The sequence below is a fragment of the Sinocyclocheilus grahami genome, unplaced genomic scaffold (genome assembly GCF_001515645.1).
Source record: "Sinocyclocheilus grahami isolate Dianchi unplaced genomic scaffold, SAMN03320097.WGS_v1.1 scaffold304.1, whole genome shotgun sequence".
In the NCBI taxonomy this organism is placed as follows: domain Eukaryota; kingdom Metazoa; phylum Chordata; class Actinopteri; order Cypriniformes; family Cyprinidae; genus Sinocyclocheilus; species Sinocyclocheilus grahami.
Window position 1 is genome coordinate 627836 of NW_015505483.1, and position 26339 is coordinate 654174.

Here is a 26339-nt window from a genome sequence, read left to right on the forward strand (position 1 = left end):
AACATTCTGGAAAGTTTTCTGCTTTTTAGGAAAAACGTCCATGAGGTTTTAGGAGGTTTAGGTAAAGACATTCTCTCTGACATCTGCTGTGTGTTAAGAAGGGCTCCAGTGTCTGTAGGCTAGCACGGGTCCTGTGCCCCTGCTTCAGCATCACTATCTTCACTATCTGGGCTCCAGGCAGTGTGTGTTAAAGAAGTTGTTCCCCTCCATCCCTCTCTCCCTGCTGCAGGAGAGCACTCAAGGGCAATTCCTATGCAGACTCACTTTGGGCTGGTTTAGGCAGCGTAAGACCTCTGTGCTCATTAATCACCCTGGAAATGGGCCTGTCAGGGACCCGCAGTACTACCTGCCCAGGGCCTTTAGCACACACAGAGCCCCGGTGAGACCTGCGTAATTACAGTGCAGGCCAGGGAGGGGGAGGTGTTGCGGAGTGCACTACATTCGTAACTGCGGACAGAAGGTGAATGCAGCTCCTGCTACCTAAACCAAAGGGTCTTACTGTACAGCAACCTTTATGACCTCTAGGTCTGCTTGAGGATGATTGAACATTCATTGCACTCAGAGTCCAACATGAACGTTTTGCTGCACCTGCCAAATTGCAGATAATCTGAGAAAATGTACAGGCTATAAATACCATACAGTCATTTTATATTTTATATATTTATTTTATTTTAACTACAAGAAAGTGATAGTTTGGCTTTTTATTTTATTATTTTATATATGATATATTATTTTATTATTGTAATATATTTTATATTTTATCCCTATAAGAAACCGGTTGTTTAGCTGTTATTTTATTTAATTTTTTTCCCTGCAAGAAAGAGACTGTTTAGTTGTTTTTATTTATTTAATTAATTAATTTATTTCATAGCTTTTTTTTTGTTGCATATTTGTGACAAACGGCATGAGTCATGCTAATCAACTGCACCTGTCAAAGAAACAAATTATTTTGTTCCACATTTTTTATTTCATCTTAATGCAACAAATATTCCACCATATGTGTTGCCACATGGGGTTCAGTAAAAAAATGACTTAATACAACCTAGAGAAATTTTTCCACAAGGAATAGTTTTTAATTTTTCTTTAATAGACTGTTTTTGTGTTTGATTTTAATTGATTTTAATTTACTTTATTCCATCGGCAGAATTCTTTGCACATCATTTGCATATAATCTGAGATAATCTTACCTTTAATTTAGCTGTTGACAAGTTACCAGTCGTCATCTACTCACATTTGGCGCTTGGCGGGTGTTAATATTGGACCCTGATTGCGCTGTTGCAACCCACAGTTTGGTTGGATGCGATCTGTGTTCCCACAGTTCATTGTTTTCATTATCCATGAGTGGCACAACCTCTTTGACGTCCTTCCACGGTTATATTTCCCATGCGAGCTATTAACCTGGGAAAGTAGCAGGGGCATACAGGCAGTGGAACCTCGGGAAAGAGGATCCGATGGTCTGAACTTCAAGCTGTGAAATGTTCTTTGTTTAGTTCTGATGATTGAGTTTGTGGTAAGGCTCGTTTGCGAGTCGATTCCAGTCGTCCCGCTGTAGATAAACCTCAGTTTGCTCTGGCTGGCAGAGCGCATTCCTGCAGCGGGGTTATGGAGAAGGAGGGTGGCCCAGGCCTTAACCAGAACTGTTTGACGCTCGCTTTCCCTCTCAGGACAGGCCCGAGTCTGTTTTCACACGTCTCACCTAACCGTCGGACATCTGGAACCTTGGCTGTTGGCAGCTGCAGGAAGTGTTATGTTGTTTTAGGACAGTGAAGTCTGCTAGATGTCCAGTGCCATGAATGCTGCACAGACGGTTGCTCTTCTGGATTTATGTCATGTTTTTTTTTGATAGTGGTGAGCAGTGTTTTGGGCTATTATATGTTACAAGTTGCATTATCGAATTGCTGTTCTCAACGAGTAAAGTGAGAACAGCAGTGAGAGTGAGAGTTACTGTATGTTATGTATATGTTGTGTATATGTATATTGTTATGTTATGTAATAAGTAATGCAGTATTTTAGCATGCTACTTTTACAAGTTACATCCTCCAGCAGTGGTGTTGACGCTTTCCTTTCTACGCTAAGTGTGAATGTATGGTGTAAGTATGTGGCTCAGCGAGAGCTCTTTTGTTTCTTTCATGCGTTTCTCCTGCAGTGCTGCGAGGCTGTGCTCTTCTGACCGTGTTCGAGCAGGCAGGAAGGTCACAGAGCTGACATTTTGCGCAGAGCGGGCTTGCAGCAATCGTGACTGTTTTTCGGTGACTCATCCTTTCACATGTCATGCAGAAAGTGTTTTTTCTTAGAAAATCTGGCTCAAAATTCATCGCAAACGATTACTTGCTGTTTACAGCCTTGGGGCAGTGAGTAAATGACTGTCTGTTATGCCTCACTTGAAACACAAGTTGCTCTCATTTGATCAGAAATAGGACACTTTTACAGAAAATGAGTTTGAGACGTCGCACAAAGCATTGCCGTTGCTCTTCTCATTTGTACACCATATGATTCGCCTCCAGGTTACATCGAAGTGCTCTTCACATTCATGTTGACACGTCAATTTTCGCTGGGGAGTTTACAGGATTAGAAAGCAGAGGATAGAAAAATCTGGAAGGAATTGAGCTTGAGCTTTAAACACAATTACACTAATCAGCCTGGAGGTTGCAATTTGTGACCTAATACCTGCTAATAAGAGCTGGGATGCAGGCTGTAAAGGACAGAAGAGTGCACAGGACTGTGCTTTGTTTCTTGGGTAATGTTTAGTGATCAGGTCTGGTAACCAAAAGCTGACAAATGCGTATGCAAATCCAAACGGTTGTCTATTTGTTTACAGTATGTATATTTTTAGAGCTTTTGAAAAAAGTTAGGCTGATGATACACAGGACAACTGTTTGAGCAATTTTGCCAAGCAACTTTTTAAAGAAATGTTGCTTAGGCACTTTCCCACTGAGAATGGAAAACAAATTTCTATCTGGATACTTTAATATATTTTATCGAAACTTTATGCTATCTTTTCTGTTTTTCACATATAGTTTAAATGGACCTGTATGCATGAACATCTATTACTTCTTTTTATATTTTAGGAAGGGAATCGTCATGTTTAGGGGTAATGTTTAGGGTTAATGAGGAGCCGTGCCGCTCCCTGAACATGCTGTCCACTCAACACAGCTTCTGTTTGCCTCCTAAAAGCTCATTTCCCTTATCTGGAACTAAGTGCTTTTTTATTATCTGTAGGGTAATGACTTCTGCTTGCAGGGCTCCAGACTGCGACTAAAACGGTCGCATTTGTGACCAAAAATATACATTTTGTGAGTTAAGTTTTTGCTGAGGTCGCCACTGGTGACTAGGGCTTCTGATTTTTTGAAGTCGACTTTTATGTGATGAAAGTCGAGTCGAAGTCGACTAGTCTCTGATGACGTCATTAATGAACAAATAAGTCTGGAGCGGTGATAAACAGCTTGTGCACAGCTATGGCATATGACAGAGCGATGCCCACATGGCTGTTGCTCCTATAACAGCTTTTTTTTAATCAGTTCTTTTGTCTTTAAGTCGTTATATTACTCACAGATTTCTGCCCGTTCTAAATCAGATACAGATAAAGTAGCACAGTAAAGATTACATTAATATGAATGCATTAATGAGAGAGCGATTGCGTGTGTGAATTAGTTCTACCAGGCAGCGTCTCTCTACTAGTAGTGAAGCTGTGGAATTTACTAGTTATTAAGAAATATATGCTGGAACTTTTCAGTTTCTAAGCTATTTTATTGAGACATCTCAGAACAGTGTTGACAATACATTTCCGCGCTGAATGACTCCCCATGGCTCCTTATTCTATTATTTTTTTTGTCTGGAGCCCTGGCTTGTCATTTCCCGTCAGCTCTGTTGACAACTTGTCCTCACTTTATCAGCCTGGTAACTCCTCCAGATCTTCTCCTCAGCAATCATCATCATGAAAATATATCTTCTCTCGTATTTCATATTCTGAGAATTAATTCATCAGCTTGTGGTGTGAGGTTCTTCTCGGCTGATATGTCAGAGATGCTGTGCAAGAGGGAGCTGGTACTTTTTAGGAATGCACAAAATACCTGTATTGTATCGATTATCAACCAATTGTATTTAATGTAATCAGTTGATACTGGGTGTTTATCAGCCAATATTGTTTATTTAATTGTGCAAGGTAATTTTCCCTATTTTTCCATTTACTGTGGGTTACATTTCTTGCCATCTAACACTCATTTAAAGTATTAAACAAGTTTTTTGTATTTCTTAATAATTAATAATTCAACTAATAATGTAATTACACTGGTAAATGTAATCTTTAGAAAATATCAAAGTCAAAATCAATTTTTCATATTGCATATTACAATTTTCTGATGCCTAAATTCACTGCTAGCCTTTGAAATAATTTATTATAGGTTTTATTTTCAATTTAATTGTAGAATTTTTATATCGGCCATTTATCCGTTATCAGCCCTAAAACAAAAAAGAAATATCGGTTTCAAATATCTGCATTTGTAACTATTGTTTTAGGCTTTAATTTTTAAATTAATCGGACAACATATTAGAGAATTTTAATATCAGCCATTTATCGGTTATTGGCCATGAAAAAATTAAAAGAAATATTGGCTTATCGATTTTAATATCTGTATCCATAGTGCTTTTCTGAACTAAACTGAAACTACACTTAGTTCAAGTTCACACTTGTCATGTTTGGTTCGATTAAAACTAACCCTGCTGCGATTGCTATATTAATGTGGTTCATTTGAGCATGTGTGAACACTGCCATCCGAACCCTGGTGTGCACCAAACAAGTGGACCGAGACCACTGAAAAGATGAGTCTCGGTCCAATTTCAAACAAACTCTGGTGTGGTTCGAATGATATATGAGCGCAACACGGACCAAATACTTCTAAACGAACCAAAAACAGGAAGTAATGACAAACTTTCAAACAAACTCTGGTGCGGTTCGAATGATATACAGTGGGGCAAAAAAGTATTTAGTCAGCCACCAATTGTGCAAGTTCTCCCACTTAAAAAGATGAGAGAGGCCTGTAATTTTCATCATAGGTATACCTCAACTATGAGAGACAAAATGAGAAGGTATGCAACATGATTTGACGACGCAGTGTAACCAAAACAAAATGAGCAGAGGGCAAATGTGGAGCAACGATGAGGTAAAGTGCCTTTTATGAGCTCCTTGTGAGTTTACAGGTGGTGAAAATAAAATGATATGTGCGCGCAAGAATGAGCGCGCTTAGTCCAGCAGACATTAGGTGTATTCGACTTAAAGCGGCGCTGAGCAGACCGATCGGTTAATGTGTGCTTTGATATCATACACCCGCAGCGCCGCTTTAAGTCTAATGCACCTTTTGTTTGAGGTGTTCGGTAAGTTCCGTCACAATATATACATCATTCAAGCCGACCATTCAGGTTGTGAACGTATCGCTATGCCTTTAGGTTCAGTGTCTTCAGGTTCGCTGTCAAAAATGCCAATGTGAACGCTAAGTGGACCAGGACCAAATGTGTCATTTTCCTTTTTTGTCCTGACCAAATGAACCAAACGAACCGAACTACAAATGTGAACACACCCTTAAGCTTACTTAAGTTGAATAATGACACTATTATATACTATTATTATTTTCTTGTTTATTACGGTGAAGCTGCTTTGAGACTACTTGTATGAAGAGCTATATAAATAAATATAACTTCATTTATCTACATTGTGGACTTTCACTTGGTGAAAATAGTTTTTACCCTGTCCTGCCTTGTCAGACTGCCCAGTAGGGTCACCGTCACCCTTCAGGAGTTGAGTTTGGAGCAGAGGTGTGTGAGTGTGTAACATCAGCAAATATCATGGGCCACTGCAGCGGACGTGTCAGAGAGTTCTGGAACAGTGCTGGCCCAAACACACTCGCACACTTCTGCCATCTCAACAGTTTTTACAAGAGGTGGGTGAGACTCAAGGGCCTTGAGTCCTGCCAGTGAGAGAGCTCATCCATTTCCTTTACAGCTGCCGACTATGGCCTATATTTCATGCTAAAACTATTAAAATTCATCAAGTGGTCAAACCAAACGGTGTATAGCTTGAGAGCTGTTGGATTTTTAATATCATTTTATAGGTGCAGTATGTAATATTGACAGCTAGTGGCTGAAATGGGTATTGCAGTCTATATTCAAAATATTGGAGAGTTGTTTCTCTCGCCCCCTCCTCTTCAGACTCTATGCTCATGTGTGTTGCCAGATTGGTGACACGAGCAAGAACAAGTGCAAGTTGATAAATAGTTTTATTTGCATTTCAATTCCTCTAGTCATAGAGCTGTTTAGATGGATGCTGAGGCTTTTTAGGTCAGGTAGGATCTGCGATCTCTGACCCAGTTTGTTTCCTGGCTTCCATGGCAATGCGCTGGGTTTTCCACCAACTGGCAACCCGGGGTGTCGAAAGTCTATTGGCTAATTTGGCAGTTTGCAGAATCACGCAGACCAAAACAAAAACAGACATTCGACATGGAACTCACATTTTAAAGTAGAATATATGGCAAAAGCATTTAAGGATGCACGATATTGGATTTTTGCCGATATCCGATATGCCGATATATAATTATTTTTAATTTTGGTTATTTTTTAATAAGAACTTATTTGTTAGAATTAAATAAACAATAATGAAGTTCTTTTCTAATAACAGTACATTGAATATTTGAAAATAACTATAAATAAACTATATTAATCACTGCATTTTTTTTCAGAAAGATGCAGTGGTAACCTTAACATTTTATTTTATGATTTAACATTTGTAAATGGTCTAAAGCAAAAGAGTTGTAAAAATTCTGAAAATATTTTAGAGCTCATAATTTGTTCAAAAAATATAACCCATGATATTACAATATTACACATGATTACACATAATGAATAAATCAGTATATATATAATAATTTTTTCATGTAAGCTATAACTTCTGGCCTTTAAATCAAAACATACTCGTGATTTTATGGCATCGATTACTGCTTTATTTTTAATTCAGAAACACAGTCTAAATATTATTTGTGTATTTTGCTTTCATTTTATTAAAAGTAGGCCAACAGCACCCCCTACGGAATTAAAACTCCTTACTGAGCGGGCATTAGGACCTTGGGAGGCTGCCGCTGCTGCACATGCTATTACTGTTTACTCTATCATACACTGAAAGCGTGATTCTGTACGTGCATTCTCAGTTTAAATGCAGCGATTCAAAACAGTGAATCCAATCACCATTCAGGCAAAACTTTGCTTCAAGAATGAGCTACAATGCTGACATGATCTAATAGCACTCTTGACGTGATCTAATCTGAGCACATGTGAGTTAATGTATTCCTCTTATCGGCAAGACATATCAGCATAATTTTTCATATCGGGCCGATGCCGATATTTACATTTAAAGCCATTATCGGCCGATTCCGATATCGGTCCGATAATATCGTGCATCCCTAGAAACATTGTTTTTCAGAGAAACAAGTATGTGAACTTAGCGTGTTTTCTAAATATCTGCAAATATATTATGGTATTTTTATTACTTTAGTACAGTAAAAATTATATTTTAACACTACAGATAAATGTGCTTTGTGGTGATGCTCAATTGCTCTCATGCAGCGACAGGTTTTGTAATCGTAAAAGTTTTGTTTCTACTTTTTATTAAATGGCAGATGGCCTAAGATGGACACATGCGCTCATGTTAAATTTACGCCTGTCTTTATTACCGTTCCTTGTTCCTCTGCCCTTGCTAATGCAAGCATTAATGGCGGCATGCCCAGCTTTCTTTAACATAGATGTCCGGGAATGTTCCTACCACTTACAAGAAGTGCCGTCCTCATATCTATCTAGTTTTATAAGTATAACCACAAGATTGGCTTTTCTTTTGAGAGGAGAAGTGATGGAACCTTTGCTTCCGTTCTTTGCTTCCTCAATATCTACCTATTAGAGCCAGTGGTGCAGGTTTTTACTTTGAACATTAATTTGAACTAGGGCTGCACGATGTATCGAAATATCGCAAATGTATATAACATTTCTTTATAATATATAACATGTGTCTATAACAAAGATTAATCTAAATTTAATTCATACAGTGAACACTATGCCGTGTTATTTTACACTTAATTATTACATTTCTGTATCTGAATACTACTGTTTATTTGATCTATGCTTGTAAATTGTGTATTTCAGTTTTTTTCTTTATTCTTTTTTTTTACTGACTGTTCACTTGCCTTTAATCATGTTTGAACTTTCTCAGACTCTAGTTTTTGCTGTGGTATATGAAGAAGTACTTAAAGTGTATGGAAAGCAAAGTTACAATGATATAAAATTAGTGTCATTCATTTTTTTTGTTTTTATGTTCACACTGATGTTAAAATTACATTTTCTAATTTGTGACATTACTTTTTATGTAATGCTAAAACACTGCTGTGCTGGTCACTTTCAGAAGTTGTAGTGGTTTTTTCTTTATTCTTTTTTTTTTACTAACTGTTCACTTGCCTTTAATCATGTTTGAACTTTCTCAGACTCTAGTTTTTGCTGTGGTATATGAAGAAGTACTTAAAGTGTATGGAAAGCAAAGTTACAATGATATAAAATTAGTGTCATTCATTTTTTTTGTTTTTATGTTCACACTGATGTTAAAATTACATTTTCTAATTTGTGACATTACTTTTTATGTAATGCTAAAACACTGCTGTGCTGGTCACTTTCAGAAGTTGTAGTGATTCGTTCTTTTCCAAGAAAGAATGTGAAACAAATTGGTTATATAATTTTCATTTTTAAATATTTTAAAATATAATTGAAATTGATTTCACACACTTTAAGCAATATCGTATCGCATATCGAATATCGCATTTTTCTTCAGTATCTCACAGCCCTAATTTGAACCCATCAATGTCAACGTGTTATGACTCATTAGAAACCATAGGAGGTAAAAAACATGTTTTTCCCAGTATTTAACACCAGAATATGCAGAATATGTGTGTGACTAGTGTGTGACCAGAAGACCACACCATACTTACTATCATTTGCTTTATACTAATACATTTTACACCCGTACCTAATATATCTGTTTGGTTTACGTCTCCATAAGTCAATTGATGTTCATGTTTTGTTCTTTTATTATGGTTGCTTTTGATTTTAACACTACTTTCCATAAAACTACAAATCTCATTTAAATTGAGTTTGACTTACTTTTGAATTTGGTTCACTGTATTTAGGTATTTAGTTATATGTGTTTTATGAATTGGCAGAATGTTATGTTAGTGCTCTGTGTATTAGTCACTTTATTGTTGTAATGTGAGCATTCAGTCTGATGTTTATTTTTGTGCTCTGATGCAATGCAGATGTTTGAGTTGTGATGCAATGCAATGATGCTGTGATGCAATGCAGATGTTTGATCTTTTAATTTGGTATATATTCAGTTGTTTCAGAAACATTGTACTTGTCCACTATTAACTTCAAAGCAGTATCTCATACTACAAAAAATAAATAAATAATAGTAATGATAAACCTTAGTCTGTATTTTTAAAACACGATACATTTGTTTCAGATGTATTATTATTATTACTATTATTATTATTATTATTATTATTATTTTGTATGGAATTTAATGTTGGTTAATGTTAATGTACTGGCAGTAATTGATACATTTATATAATTATTTACACTTATTAATTACTAATTATTATGTAACTAGTAATTATTACATTTGAAATAAATGCTAAACTTACTAATCATCAAAAAAATGTATCACCTGAAAAAATGTATGTACTATTATATACCTTCTTGCTGAAACTACTGTTAACATACAAGCTTACTATAATTTATTTCAACTATTTTATTAATAAACTATAGTTTACATTTTCATATCCTGTTTTTTCTCTCCTGTTTTAAGCATGAATCTTTTCTAACAACAAAAAAAGAGTAAGGTTTCTGCTTAAAAAAGAAAAAAATAGGCTAAGTAAATATATATTTTTTAAACTATATGCTAAATTGTTTTACTGCTTCTTAAAGACAGACGCATGACTAGGGAGACGAAACACGTGTCCCTCATCACTGTTTGTATGATTTGAGCACTTTGACAAGTTTATTCATGTTAATGTCTGCAGATGGCAAAAGGTGCATGAGGTTCCGTTCCAAATGACTATTAAGTGCACTTTACAGTGGCCAGGCCTGCTTTCCCTCTAATGAACTTTACATGCACTTCTCACTGGGATTAATTATATGTATACATGTTCATTTTTAATGTATTTCTTTCTTTCTCTTTTTTAGTAATATTTATTTTTTATATATATTTCTTTACATTTCTGTATTAATTTATTTTCTTTATATAATATTTCTTAATTATTTTATGCATTTATTTGTGTTTTTATTTTTATTTATATACATTTCTTTGGATATTATTTATTTTTATATATTTATTTATTTTATTATTTGATTGTTTATATTTATTTTTCTGTGTGTACTTATTTGTAATTATGTATTCATTGTTATTTTTCAAGTTAAATATAATTCATAACTTACTCCAGAGTGATGCGTATTTTTTTAATATATTATTCTAATTAAGCTTTTATTATTTTACCCAGTATTTTTATGTGCAATATATTTTATGCTTATTAGCTCACTATTTGCTGTCTATGTTCAATGTGTATAAAGTTATACTCTATTTAGGATGCTGTCTTAAAAGGCAGCTGCCCAAGTAGGAGGTAGACAGCAAGGTGGTTTTGGAGCAAAGCCTAAGTGTGAATGTAGTCTATTTGGTTTTAGTGTCACACAACTCTATCCTACACACATCCTGTTATTTGAAAACGGTGTTGCAATATTAACTATATTTCCTGTTCCATCTCTCATCAGCATCTGAGCCCAACCTGAAGCTGCGATCCAGGCTGAAGCAGAAAGTTACGGAGCGCAGGAGTAGCCCGCTGCTTCGGAGGAAGGATGGTCCGATCACCACTGCAAAGAAGCGCTCTCTGGACATGGCAGGTGAGAGGATTGTTCACATTTTATTCATAGGGAAAATAGAAAATGTCAGACATTATTGGCAGAATCTCCTGCATGCACTGCTAGGCCATGACTCCAACATCTGTTCATTCTTGACTGACACCGAACAAATCAAGTCCATTTTCACTCAGAATCGGCATGCAGCAGTGCTCCTGGTTCTGGTCCGAGTTCACCCAACAACAGTTCAAACAATATTACCAATGAGAACGGCATCGCTGGATCAATCTCCAGCAGTCCAGTGGAGGTACAGTGCACTGCATATGAATCTGTGACCACAGCTGCTTAAAATCAGTTTTGATATCCCTGGTATTTATTATAATTCTCAAATGAGAATGAGTATGCTTTATGTGGTCATGCCTAATTTTGGATGATCCAGTGAATTGAATGTTTAGATTTGATTAATAGTAAACTGAACTTTTTTTTATTTGGGGCATAAACTGAAACATTATTCACAAATCATTTTTCAAAATGATAAGACATGCAAAATCATCCTTACATTATATCAAATTATAATATGTGATATGTGTAATATGCCTATATTAAATTATAATATATTATAATACATTAATTGTTTTTATTTTAATATTTGTCTAAATATATGTATTATTTGTGTATTTTAATATTGTGCATTAATATAAAATATCTAATATTTCATAATAAATATGTATAATGTGTATAATGAATTATAATAAAACTATTACATACATACAGTGTCGAGGAAAGTTACTTTTGCAAGTAATGTATTACAATATTGCATTACTCCATATAAAAGTAACTAATTGCTTTACTTTGTTACTTTTTATGGAAAGTAATGCATTAATTTACTTTTTCATTAAAAAGTTTGCTTATTTATATTTAATAACAAAACACCCAAAAGTAATATTTTTGGCCTTTGCACCTCACTCCTGATTTCTTTTAACATGGGGACAGGAAAGGTATCAGTGAATAAATGGGAAAACTTTCATTACTTACTTGAAAAAGTAAGTCAGATATTTTCTTGTCAATTTAAAAGTAATGCATTACTTTACTAGTCACTTGAAAAAAGTAATCTGATCACGCAACTTGCGTTACTTGTAATGCTTTACCTCCAACACTGCATACAAGTGAATGGGGGAAGTTGCAAAAAAGCTTCATAATCTAGAGTTAGATTAATGATTAACTACACTGGTCGGCTTAAAACGGATTTATTATGACTATTATTAACAATAAAATGTATTATTTATTAAACACCTGTGTCTTCAGGAATATCACTTTTGACACCATTTAATAAAAGCACGTTTTAATGGTTTTTAATTAGGCTCTTTGCTTCACTGTGCCTAAGAAAACCTATTAAGCATGATAAAATCACTGCAGCGCATTGATGAAGCTTATTGGTGTTTTCTTAAATGGACCTCTAGATCTCTTTGAATGCTTTGTCTTTAGGACACGTTTTAGTAGCTATAGCTCAGTTTTATTGGTGGCCACACTTGTCGCTTGTTGCTTTAGGAAGTGTTCTGAGAGTTTCCTGGCTGTTTGCATTGATGAAGCTTATTGGTGTTTTCTTAAATGGACCTCTAGATCTCTTTGAATGCTTCGTCTTTAGGACACGTTTTAGTAGCTATAGCTCAGTTTTATTGGTGGCCACACTTGTCGCTTGTTGCTTTAGGAAGTGTTCTGAGAGTTTCCTGGCTGTTTCCATGCATGTTTTTAAGCCGCGGACAGTCTCCTTCTGTAGACTGGTCCCGCAGGGGTCCGGAGAGCGACCAGACAGAGCCGTTTGTTTTTATCGGTGGGGTTTATTTATCTGTGCATATGTTGGTGTGTGTGTGTGTGTGTCGTTCCAGCCATCTTTGGTGCACAGACTCACGGGCAGAGAGGGTCCTGTTAGCCAGCTGTCTCTGTACACATCGCCCTCCCTTCCCAACATCACCCTGGGCCTGCCAGCCACCGGCCCCTCCAGCGTGAGTCCATCTTTCTTTCTCTCCGTCATAGAGAGGCCCCTGTCTGAACCGTCAGGGGGCCACATGTGGCTTTCAGCACCAGTGGTATTTCAGAAAGAGCCTTTTGAGAGACAATAACTGACCGCGGGTCTCTGACGCAAGCGAAACATAATTTACGAGGGAATGTTCTCTCTTTTTTGCCCTAGATTCTTTTGGAATTATGCTCTTTCATTCTCTGTTCACATAGGTGGCATCTGGCCTACAGGATGGTGACAGAATGGCTGTGCCAGGCTTGCAGCCAGGAATACCCATAACCACTCCGTTCATGCCAGGAGCCCACCTGCCTTCTTACCTGGCCGCGTCCACCTTAGAGCGGGAGGGTGGCTCAGCACACAACACTCTCCTGCAGCATATGGTACAGAACTCCCTGGTCGCAGGTCAGTTGCAGTCATAATAACCAATATTGATGTTACCGAGACACCTTAACCTGCAGAGACGTTTTTATTGAAGTTGTCCTCTCGTAAGACAGAAAGTGAGAAGAGAATGTCTATAACATCTATCCATAGAAGTTTGAATTAAATTTTACATTTAGAAATTCAAAATAAATGTGTAATCTGTGTTATGTCAAGACAAAAATGAAATCATTGGGGAATACGAGAACAATTTTTTTTTAAAATAAAATACCAAAAAATACTTAATTAAATATATATTATATTATATTATATTTGTTAAATACAAAAATGCACTTTTTCTATAACTAGTAAGCTTTGTTGTACTTTTTCCCCCATATTTTCCCCCGTAAATCAAATATAATCAAAATTTTAAATAAATCAAAATATATATGTTACAATGCATTATTATTAGTTTTATTTTACTAACCATTATTCATAAAGATATCTGTAAACTATGTCTGCAAAGAGTAATATTAATTATGATTTAGATAACTCATTTAGATTTTGTTCTTTTGTTTATTACATTTTTTATTATTTATGCTTTGTATTTTTCATTTAATGCAATGCAATATAATACAATATAATGTAAATACAATAAAAAAAATACAATGGACTATTATGTTTCAAAATCGTGTTTTGCTAGATATTATTTCAAATTTGTACATTTCATTTTATTTATTTTATACAATATAAGAATGTACTGTTTTGTTTCAGAGTTTTATTTTATTATTCACATTTTCTTAAAGATATCATTAAACCAGACATGCAAAATTTAATATACTAAGTCTGCTAAATGCATAAATGTAAATGCAATGTAAATATAATAATTGTGCATTTTAGCTGTTGTTTTAGGTTATAAGGAATCATAAAATGTTGCAGTTCTCCAGACTTATTGTATAATTCCTCATGTCCTTTGAATGGAAGGAAAATTGGCCCCTGCTTGAAATGTTTCAGTCATTCACCACAGCACAGCTTACCCTGAAGCATCTGACGCACTTTACCCCACTGCTCCCTCTTTCAATGTTTCATTTTCATAATTCATGTCTAATCTTTGCAACTGTTGTATTGCTTAAATGTATTATTCACATGGTTTGTTAATTCTCTCTCTACACAAATATTTCTCATTTCTGTGATATAATTTCCCATTATTTGCACATTACATTTCAAAATTGCACCAAAGGGGGGCCTCGGAACAGCCAAGGTGCCCCGGGGCCTCGCAGGATCATAATGCATCGCGTTCCGCTCTCCCCGCAGATGTCATGCATTTATTGGTTATAATTAGTCCAGCATAGGTTATGCAGCGCCCTTTATAAATTGGATTCAGTTTCCTCCGATACGCACTAAAGAAGGCTCATTTTAATCAAATTAGTCATAGGCAGTGTTAATTAGCCTCCTGATGTGCCAGGATCAGCTTCACGAGAGACGGGAGAGAGAGGCTGCCAATAAGAAGAGGTCAATACTTATCCTGAGGATGAGAGAGAGAGAGAGACGCCTCGCTGGCGCAGTCAATTGTGACTAATGATTTGTGCCATCATAGACCATCACGTTAAAGAGGAAACCTCTTCTCCGCCCACTGTTGTCAGGGAGACTAGCGAATCCACAGGAAGTGTACAAACAGGAAGTGTCAAGCCCCTGGGAGGAGTAGTGATGGAGAGTGTGTCTGGAGCCGCAATAATGCAAAATAAATAAATCAATAAATAATAAGATGTTCTGACTGAAAACTGCAGCTTTTCTTTTGGCGATCCATCATTTAGTGTACTGGAGATGCATGTTTCAATTCATAATGGTCAGATACTGGGCTACTCTGTGGTCTTCATAACACTGCTCTCTGCTGGATTCTGATTGGTCGATTGTGGCATTCAACATATTTTTTGTATAATTATTCTGCACAGTATAATTGATTGTTGTCCAAGGCAAACAATTTCCTACATAGCTGTGCTTTTTCAGTGTTTATATGATCAGCAATGAACAGTGTCTAGCAATTACAAGCTACATAGTTTTTGTTTTTGTTGTATATATTGAAATGTTTTTATATACAAGTTTTAATAATTTTATAGAATTGTATTTTATATCGTTATATAAAGTTATAATATCATATGTATTTCATAGTTTGCATAGTTTTTTTCATAATTATAAATAAATATGATTAGTTTACTTTTTATAATTCTATAAAATCACAATAAAATCTAAAATTATTTATGTATTTATATACATACATGTTTTAGTAATTTTATAGAATATAATTCAATTAAATTGCTATTTTTATGTATCATAATGTTATCTATATTTTCTATAAAATTAATGAATATATTATATATTTATATTAATATATTATGATCACATTTATATATACAGTTTATATAGTTTTACTATATATCACGTTTAACATTTTTATACATGTTTAACTAATTTTGTAGAATTGTATTTTATTTTTTATCTGTATTTTATATTGAATTGAATATATATATATATATATATATATATATACAGTGGGTACGGAAAGTATTCAGACCCCCTTAAATTTTTCACTCTTTGTTCTATTGCAGCCATTTGCTAAAATCATTTAAGTTAATTTTTTTTCCTCATTAATGTACACACAGCACCCCATATTGTTTTGGCCGTTTTTGGCCACATCCGTTTTTGTCCACATCAGCTGGGTTTTTTTTACACATTTTGCACCATTAGTTACATATTTAGGACATCATGTTAAGTTCGAAATGGTAACTCTCAAGATCAGTGCTCTGTTTGCACTCTGTCACTATTTGAGAAGGATTTTTTCAGTTTTATGTACATTGTGCATTAGATGCTTCATGAGTCATCCGTGGGCATGAGGCAGAGATGTGCTTAAAATCTTCAGCCGTATGTTCAGGAAACTTAACCCCCCGAGAGCCAAAGCAGGCGAGGTGTTAATTAGTTCGGGGCTGAGTGCTAACTAGAATCTGCTGTGTAACCCAAAGTCCATGTGTTGTGTCCCCAGGCCTGGGGGGCGTGCCCCTGCAGTCGCATTCCATCCACAAGCTCCGGCAGCATCGGCCCCTCGGACGCACGCAGTCGGCCCCCCTGCCCCAGAATGCCCAGGCGCTGCAGCAGCTGGTGGTTCAACAGCAACACCAGCAGTTCCTGGAAAAACACAAGCAACAGTTCCAGCAGCAGCAGCTTCACATCAGCAAGGTACAGCACTCTGTCTGTCTTTAGCTCCCTTAATCACCATGGCAACCAGCAGGATGTGCCTTCCTTATACGGTCAGACTGGAACCACTCTGCTGGTGTGTGTGTGTGTGTGCGTGTGGGACTGCAGTCATGAGCAGACCCAGACTGAATCTTTGGATAGAATCGCAATTAAACAGGGTGTAACGGAAACAAATTTTTCAGCTTGTACCATTTCAAAAGACTGATACATTTTAATTTAATGTATTTATATATTTTCTACGTTTTAGAAAAAAAGTTTTCTTGACCATTAATTAATCAAATGAATTCATAAAATATATACAGTTCAAAAGGGTCGTAAGATTTTTTTGAAACAAGTCTGGTTATTGGTTATTCTCACCAAAGCTGCATTTATTTGTTTTTTTTTAATAGTGCAATATTATTACAATTTAAAAAAACTGTTTTCAATTTGATTATATTTTAAAATGTAATTTCTTCCTGTGATGCTAAATCTGAATTTTCAGCATCATTACTCCAGTCTTTTGTGTCACGTTTCCTCAGAAATGACTCTAATATGCTGATTTAATAATAATAATGATAATGTTGAAAATAGTTGTGCTTTGATGAATAGAAAGTTTCTAAGAACTGCTTTTTTAATAGATTTTTATAACATTGTAAAAGTCACTTTTGATCAATTTATTGCATCTATGCATTACATTTTACTAACCCCAAACTTTTGAAACAGTAGTGTATTTTTTGTACCATTTTTTCTTCACTTTTTCATTCAAATGTTTTGCTGTAAAATTATGCCACTGATTAGCTTGTCTCTCCCTACATGTTTAAACTACTTTTATAATTGTATGTATCTGAGTATTTCACAGATTACCAGTGTTGGGCCGTTATCCTGCAAGGTTTTGGTTTGTTTCTAATGCCTGTGCTCTCACCACCGCAGTTGTGCATTATAGATTAGTTATGGGGTATGCCTGCACACAAACATGTCAGAATGAGCTCACCGGGTGTGGATCACCTCAGCGCTACACTCGGGGCTTCCGGGAATACTGCTTCTGCTCAGCAGATGTCAGAGGAATTTAATGCTTCCCAAGCATTTACACTGTTTAGATATGACTCCATTCCTGTGTTTGTAAAGTTCACAGGGGAGATATGAGGAGACATATGTTGTGAATCAGTGCATGTGGTTCTCTGCATATCTGTGCACTTAATTTGTGCTTTTTATTCGATGTATCTAGGACAAAATCTGCAAAATGGATTTAAACATGGTGAAACATGTTAAAGGGATAGTTCATGCAAAAATAGCTGTCACTTGTTCCAAACATGTACGAGTTTCTTTCTTCTGTTGAACACAAAAGAAGATATTTTTATGAATGTAGGTAACCAAGCTGTTACCTGTAGCTATTGACTTCCAAAGTATTTTTGGTAACACTTTACAATAAGGTTCATTAGTTGAACATTAGTTAATGTATAAACTAACATGAACTAACCATGAGCAATACATTTGTTACTGTATTTACTAATCTTCACTAACGTTAGTTAATAAAAATACAGATGTTCATTGTTAGTTCATGTTAGTTCGCAGTGCATTAACTAATGTTAACAAGATTTTAATAATGTGTTAGTAAATGTTGAAATTAACATTATCAAAGATTAATAAACGCTGTATAAGTGCAGTTCATTATTAGTTCATGTTAACTAATGAACCTTATTGTAAAGTGTTACCGTATTTTTTCCCCCCCAAACTATGGAAGTCAACCGTCAACTCTTTGGTTACCAACATTACTATCAACAAAGAAAGAAATTCGTACAGGTTTGGAACAGGTGGTCGGTGAGTTAATGATAGAATTTTCATTTTTGGGTGAAATGAGTTTCTTTCTTCTGTTGAACAAAAAAGAAAATATTTGGAAGAATGTTGGTAACCATACAGTTGCCGGGAGCCATTGACTTCCACAGTATGGAAAAAATACTGTGGAAGTCACTGGCTACCAGCAATTTGTTACCAACATTCTTCAAAATATCTTCTTTGGATGAAGTCCTGTATTGTTAAAGTCAACATACACAACCTGTTTTACTTCCATTAAGTGAACCCCCCCCAATGTAGTTTTGATTTCTCATTTGTGCAATTTAAATATGCATATATTCAAATTTGGCATGTCACAATGAGACATGAGAACCAGAAATATTTGGCATAATTGACTACAAATCTTGCATGACTTCTTTAGATTCACCACATGTAAATATAAACAAATGTAAATGAGATTCATGTGCTGCAGCAGTGAAGGTTGTTGGTGAAAAATGTCTTCATTTCTGTGTTTTCCTAAAAATTTGATTTCGGAATCCCAAAAAATAGTACTCAAGACTTAATTTTTCCTTTTTGTCTGTCACTTTTGGAGCTTGACAGCCTTTGCTTACCAATGGACTGATATGTGGGTGGGTAAATGATGACAGAATTCAAATAACCTAATTAATATTCATGACCCAAGCCACACCTGTCAAGTTTGTGTGCAGCGCTACTGACGCTGACAGAACGTCTAACTTTGTGAACAGCCGAAGATGTTTTGGGCCTAATTATTGAACTTTTGTGACAAAGAGACCAGGGTGATTGACGTTTTTGGGAAGTTTTTCCGCTGTCAAATTGTATCTGGTATCAAGTTTGGGATTATTCCTGTCATTTTGGCTTTGACTGATTTATTTTACAAAGAAATGTAATGTGTAATTTACCTGGCATGAACATCCGACATGTTCACTACGCTGAAGGGAGAGATGGAGCTGCAAGTGAGGATGTGGGAAAAACAAAGAGGAGAATATAAAAAAAGAAAAGCTTGTTTAGAATGAAGCACAGGGATGAGGCAATTGCCGAATGCTCTGACGTCAATTATGTTCCCTCGGCACATTGCCAGGGGGCTGTGTTTTTACCACACTCAAGTGTGTGTGTGTGTGTGTGTGAGAGTGTGTGAGAGTGTGTGAGAGTGTGTGTGAGTGTGTGTGTGTGTGTGTGTGTGTGTGTGTGTGTGTGTGTGTGTGTGTGTGTGTGTGAGAGTGTGTGTGTGAGAGTGTGTGTGTGTGTGTGTGTGTGTGTGTGTGTGTGTGTGTGTGTGGGTGGGGCTAGAGCTGTCATTGCCACAGTGATAGGGTTAGACACAGCTGTCACAGCATGAACTTGAGCCAAGAGGACGGTTTCTTTTGTTCCTGTTGTTCCAAGAGTATTATTTAATCCAACTGTAGCTTTGACTCTGTATTTTTTGACACAAGATGTGTGTGTGTTGCAGAGGTCTTAAGTCCTTTTCTCACGAAGTCCCGTTTTGTTAGTCAACATTCACAATCACAGCCAGTTTTACTTCCATTAAGTGATGTAATTCTGAGAGAACCAAGGTGTTTTATGTTTTAAAAATGTGTATTAATAAAGTAAATGGGGTCCGTTTTATTTTATGTTGGTTTTTAAGGGTTGGTTTATACTTTTTATATAGTTAGCTACACTACAAACACTGGCTAACAATTGTTTAACGATCTGATAGATATATCATCAGATCGTTAAACAATTGTTAACAATTTATATAATGAATTATATATATATATATATTTGTTTTTTTATTATTGATTTTATTTTGTACTTATTCAGACATTTCAGTTGTTATGATTTGTTAATGGTGTAAAGTTTCTTCTGCTCACCAAGGCTGAATTTATTTGATCACAAATGCAGTAAAACCAGTAATATTGTGAAAGGTCATTACAAATTAAAATAACTGGTTTCTATTTTAATATATTTTAAAATGAAATGTATTCCTGTCATGGCAAACGCCTCAGGTTACGTATGTAACCCTAGTTCCTCGAGGGAACGAGACGCTGCGTCGAGAAACGCTAGGGGAACGCCGTTCAGCGTGACGGGCTCTGAATTTCGTGTGTAATCAGACCAATAGATGGGCGAGACGTCACGGCGGGTGACGTAATGACCAGGAGGCTATAAAAGCACGTGCGGTGAGACCAGCGTCAGCTCAGGGAGTGAAGCAAGCGCTGGCAGGGACGCCGGAAGGCTGGCACCGAGACGCAGCGTCTCGTTCCCTCGAGGGAATTTTCAGAAACCATTACTCCACCCCCACAGATTCTTTGAGGAATAGAAAGTATAAAAGAACAGTATTTATTTGATATTTAATAGAAATAGATCTTTTATAACATTATAACTGTCTTTACTGTCACTTTTGATCAATTTAATGTGTTCTTGCTGAATAAAAGTATGAATTTCTTTCAACAAAAAGAAAGAATCTTATTGTTTAGTACACTTAATAATTGTAACAAGTTTTTCCTTTTTTAAGGTGTTTGTTCCAGGACTATTGAATAAAGATCCCAATCATATTTTCTAAAGAAGTTATTAATTTTGAATCGGTAGAAGTCTGATTCATCAGTTGAATTGATGGGGATTTTGACATGTGTTTCTCTCAGATGATGGCTAAGCCGAACGAGCCGGGCCGACAGCATGAGAGCCACCCGGAGGAGACGGAGGAGGAGCTGCGGGAGCACCAGGGCCTGGGCGACTCCACGGAGGCTCTTCCTCACGGGGTCACCATCAAACAGGAACCTCCGGATGAGCAGGATGAAGAGTTCCAGCAGAGAGAGATGCAACCCGAGGAAGAGCTGCTCTTCAGACAGGTGAGGGTGTTAGAGCAGACAGACAGCTGCAGGAATATACTGTATGAAAGCGCATCTGTCGCTGTTTCTGTGAATGGCACTGGATGAAGTCACAAACACACTGAGCACCAGAAGGGGGCAGCAACAGGCTCCTATAAAGAGTCAGACACCCTGTTGGTGAAAAAGGGGTTATTAACTCTTAAGAACGATCCGTCCCAACAAGATACTGCGTATTTCTGGCACTTACTCAGCTGGAGACATGCATTCATTTTACTTAAAGCTGCGTAAAACAATAATAGTGGTTTATGTCAAATACAAATAGACCAACTGTGCTAGCTAACATGCTTGTGTCATTGGAACTCATTTAACTGAATCAGCAGTATTGCACAAGTAAATATTTCCAAAAGAGCAGATCTTGTACTTTTCTATGTTATTCTCATATTTAAATCATAATAAATTTACATAATAAAATTTTTATATTAATTTACACTTCAAAAAAATACACCACCTTTTAGAGGTTTTGGTTCGGTAAGTTTTGTATTGTTTTTGAAAGAAGTCTGGATTTGTTTGATTAAAAATACATTAGAAAACAAGTAATATTGTGAAATGTCATTGCAATTTAACATAATTGTTTTCTATTCGAATAAATTTTCAAATGTAATTTATTCCTGTGAAGACAGAGCTGAATTTTCAGACATATAATTAAAAATGGCCTTTTATTTACTTGAAATGCTCAGAATGAGTTTATTTATGCATTCCCTGAAAAATCAGTGTATTTTTTCACCATTCAGAAGTGTTTCATGTAACCACAGGTCCTCAACACTTAATCACTGCTTTTTAAAAATGAACAGGAGGTGGGTACTTTTGCTGGACGAGATCATTCAGGTCCAGCTCTTTTTCTTCTTAATGGGCAGCAGGGGTGCATTTTCCTCTGCGTATTCCTGCAGTCAAACTGAAATATTCATCAGCTAACTAACGCTGTGTCCAAAACTGAAGGTTGATTCCAATTAACATGCAGCGTTTATGTTTGAAGAAACCTCCAAAGGTTTCAGACCAGCTTCCAAGGCACCGTAACATCACTTCTAATGATCGAGAATAAATCGAGTCAGCTTTAGACATAAGCAAGTAAATATTTAAAGGCTACAGTGCTTGTTTCTTAGTAGAAATTGAAATATACACTACTGTTCAAAAGTTCAGTTTTATTAAGTCAATATGTTTATTCAGCAAGGATGGATTGAACTGGTCAAATGTGACTTTTTTAAATAAATGAAATGAATCAATGAATCCTGAAAAAACAGCACAGTTTTCGCAAAAATACTAAGCAGCACAGCTATTTTCAACATTGTTATTAATAATAAAAAAAAAAAATTCTCGAGCAGCAAATCAGCATATTAGAATCAATGATTTCTGAAGGATCATGTGACACTGAAGACTGGAGTAATGATGCTAAACATTCAGCTTTGCATCATAGAAATAAATGACATTTTAAAATATATTCAAATAGGAAACACTTATTTTAAAGTGTAATAATATTTCAAAATATTACGCTTTTTACTGTATCTGTAATGAAATAAATTCAGCCTTATAAGAAGCTTCTTTCGAAAACATTAAATCTTACTCACCCCAAACTTTTAGTGTCATAAAAAAAAAAAGCATATTTATGAATTAATTTGTACTTTTCAAGCCAGGTTCAGTTTTTATTCTTTCAAGTAACCACCTCAACCATATGTACTTTGGTGCCTTCAGACCTTCATATACTACTGTCTTGAAGAGCTAAACACAAAGCATTGTGGGATATGAAGTGGAGCTCAGAACACTCTTGCCTTTATAAGCGTAATAAGTGAAGATTTTCCAAATGTAAAGCATTTTCTACATATAACACTTTTGTTAGTGGTTTGCAATGTATTGAGTGCCACCTGCTGGTTATTTTTGTAACTATAGGGTGCCTAAAAACACTTCTTCTCTATAAAGTATGAAACGTCCGTATAAGGATATGTATGTTCATTTTCACATATTGACTTCATAGCAAAGTTAATTTATTTCAAGCTAAACTTCTGTTCTTGTCTCTGAGCAGCAAGCTCTCCTGTTGGAGCAACAGAGGATCCATCAGCTGAGGAACTTTCAGGCATCCATGGAAGCGGCCGGTCTGTCTGTGACCTTCCCAGGCCATCGGCCCCTGTCCAGAGCACAATCATCCCCGGCCTCTGCGACCTTTCCCATTGTGGTGCAGGAACCTCCAGCCAAACCGCGCTTTACCACCGGTCAGTCCCTGGATTAGATGCTCCAAATGATTTACCAACTGAACAGCTAAGCCTCGGGACATTTCCTTAATAACAAAAAAAAAAGTGTATTTATATTAGTTTGCAGCCCTCTTTAAATAAGTATTTGTGTCTTTACAGGTCTGGTGTACGACACCCTGATGCAGAAACACCAGTGCATGTGTGGAAACAGTAACAACCACCCCGAACACGCCGGGCGCATCCAGAGCATCTGGTCACGACTGCAGGAGACGGGACTGCGCGGCCAGTGTGAGGTAGCCCGTTCACCCACATCTCTCCGTTTATAACATATCAGCACTTTTAGCGGTAACATGGTGTAATCTTTCAGCACCAAACATATTTAAGTGGTATTTAGCTTCTGCCTGCTGGTTACTGTGGCAGGGTGAAGGATATTTTTACGATCTGTAGAGGACGCTGTTCAGCCATCACAAACACAGCCACACACTCCTGTTGATGAAACTTTATGAATAAACCAGAGTTTTACTCAAAGGAAAAGGGGGTGTGAGATTGTTTTGAGTGTATTCGAGGAGGTTTTCATTACAAATTGAAGAAAGAAACAAAAAATCATAATGTCTTAGTATTTGGTTCGTCCCACTTTTCCTCTAATGAAGGTAGCAATGAAGCTACATGAACACCACAGGTTTGTTCAAAACCCGATGCTCATGTTCTCCAGCATCATCTGAAAATGATCCTAAGAGCATCTTGTGCTTCAGTGGAAGCAGCAGCTTCTGACTTTTGCACTGAAGAGTAACATGACCAATTTTAAGAATTATAATGACCTAAAAATACTTTTAATTAAGGCTTAGTAAGATTTTTTTAAATGTTTTGGAGTCTGTCTTATATTCACTTACAGCATTTATTTGATAAAAAATGTGAAGTATCATTACAATTTAAAATAGCTGTTTTCTATTTGAATATATTTTAAAATGTAGTTTATTCCTGTGAGGCAAAGCTGTATTTTCAGTATCATTACTCCAGTCCCATGATCCTTCAGAAATCATTCTAATATGCTGATTTACTGCTCAAGAAACATTTATTATTATTATCAAAGTTGGAAACACTTGTGCAGCTTAATAATTTTGTCGAAACCGTGATGGATTTTTTTTCCCCCCAAGATATCTTGGATATCTTTGATGAACGGAAGCTTTAAAAGAACAGCATTTATTTAAAAAAAAATTTTTTAAACATTATGAATGTCTTTAGTGACCCTTGTGATTAATTTAAAGCATCATTGCTGAATAAAAGTATTAATTGCTTTCAGAAACAAACCAATTTTAAACATTATTTAATACTAAATGTTTCAAAATCCATTTAGTCCATTCAAAATCAAAATAAAGTTTAAACTACACAAATCACAGATTTCCGTTTACAGACTCTAGAACCTGCATGAAACTCCTCACAAAGCACCACACAATTCATATCTGTTTGTTTGTGCATACACACACACACACACATATATATATATATATATGCAAGCTTTAAGCTATAATTAACATTATTTTACCCCATTTACCACATTTTGCACGATGCTTAAATCCGTTTCCCCCCCAAATCAGCGCAGAAAAGCAGTCTGTGCCTGCTTATCTCTGCCTCCACCTGCTGAGGGCAATTCCTGAGCTCTCTCATCATCTGGAGCTCTGATCGCTGGTGCCTAATGGCTCTCGCTGGATCTAATCTCTCCTGCCACGCTGGCTCCATTGCGTCAGGCCTGTTAGAGTTAGTCGCATAGCTGCAGTCTCTGTTTTCCTCCAAACAAACAAGTAAACAAGCACGACAATGGCACGGCCGCGTGCCCGCTCTCTCGCCTACATTCGCTCCTTGGTAGGGATGTTTATTGTTCTGGGAGATGGAAACAGTGAATTGGGCCTCAATTAAAGGCAGTCATGACTCTAATACCCCCTAATCTACAGCAGGGGGGCCCTTAAAGAGTGCGGGGTTGTTTTAAGCTGCCGCCAGCCAGCACCGGGCCCCCGAGGGCCCCTCTTTAACTGCCCCTGCTGTTAAATCTGAGAGGTAGTACTTCCTTTTGCAGGTGTCACCTCGGAGCGGCCCAGAGCGCTTCCACAGGTGAGCAGGTCCACCTCCCTCTCGGATGGTTTGTGTCTCAGAGGCCAGAGCTATTAAAAAAGGGAAAATTACATTATTGCAAATCCAGCAGCTCAGGCACCTCCGAGGGCCGACAGCTTTGTTCTACAGGCATGTGGGGCCCAGTTTGGGGTGGGAGGTGGACAGCGGGTCTGTTTCAGCTCTGCTTAGACAACTAAAGACTTCAGAGGGGGCAGGATGGCGGTTCAATATGGCTGTCGCTTTTGCAATCAATGAAATATGTCTTGCCAAAACATTCCAGTCAATAAACTAATAATAATAGATGTTGTAAAAAAGACATGACCTAGACCGGGGGGTGTCCAGTCATGTTCCTGGAGAACTCCAACACACTTGTCTGGAAGTTTCTAGAGAGTCGGAGGACCTTGATTAGCTGGTTCAGATGTTTTTAATTAGTGTTAGAGCTCAACTCTGCAGGACAGGTTTTTTAAGGACACTTTTTTTTTTTTACATATTAATCAGGTTTGTTTGATTTTTCGTTATGTTTTTTGTACATAATTGTATAAAAATGTAGAATATGTGCTTTACTTACATGATTTTGTTTTTTAAAAATCCATGTTTTTAAGACAGATTTGTCTTATATAATGTAAAATCATTTGCAACTTGTTTAAATGGGTTTTTATTTAATAAAATGTTCAAATTTGAATTTTGAGATTGTGAACAAGTGAACTGTAAAGAAATGCTTATTCAGCAAGGATGCATTAAACTGTCCTGAAGAAAGGTTTAGGATTTTGAAACATTTTAAATTAAATTAGGAAATTTAATTAAATACCATTCACAGGTTTAGGGTCAGTGCTGCTTCTTTTTTTTTAA

The 26339-nt window shown here is 36.4% G+C and overlaps 1 protein-coding gene across 1 annotated transcript in view; it reads left to right on the plus strand.

The window, feature by feature from the left end:
* The window catches only part of LOC107601379 (histone deacetylase 4-like), a 200749-nt gene that overhangs the window by 103092 nt on the left and 71318 nt on the right, over positions 1-26339 (plus strand). The window contains exons 7-14 of the mRNA XM_016293542.1: positions 10846-10974; positions 11124-11236; positions 12816-12932; positions 13159-13348; positions 16341-16534; positions 20959-21165; positions 23219-23405; positions 23544-23677. Coding sequence (XP_016149028.1) covers positions 10846-10974; positions 11124-11236; positions 12816-12932; positions 13159-13348; positions 16341-16534; positions 20959-21165; positions 23219-23405; positions 23544-23677 — 1271 coding nt within the window. The remainder of the gene's footprint in view (positions 1-10845; positions 10975-11123; positions 11237-12815; positions 12933-13158; positions 13349-16340; positions 16535-20958; positions 21166-23218; positions 23406-23543; positions 23678-26339) is intronic.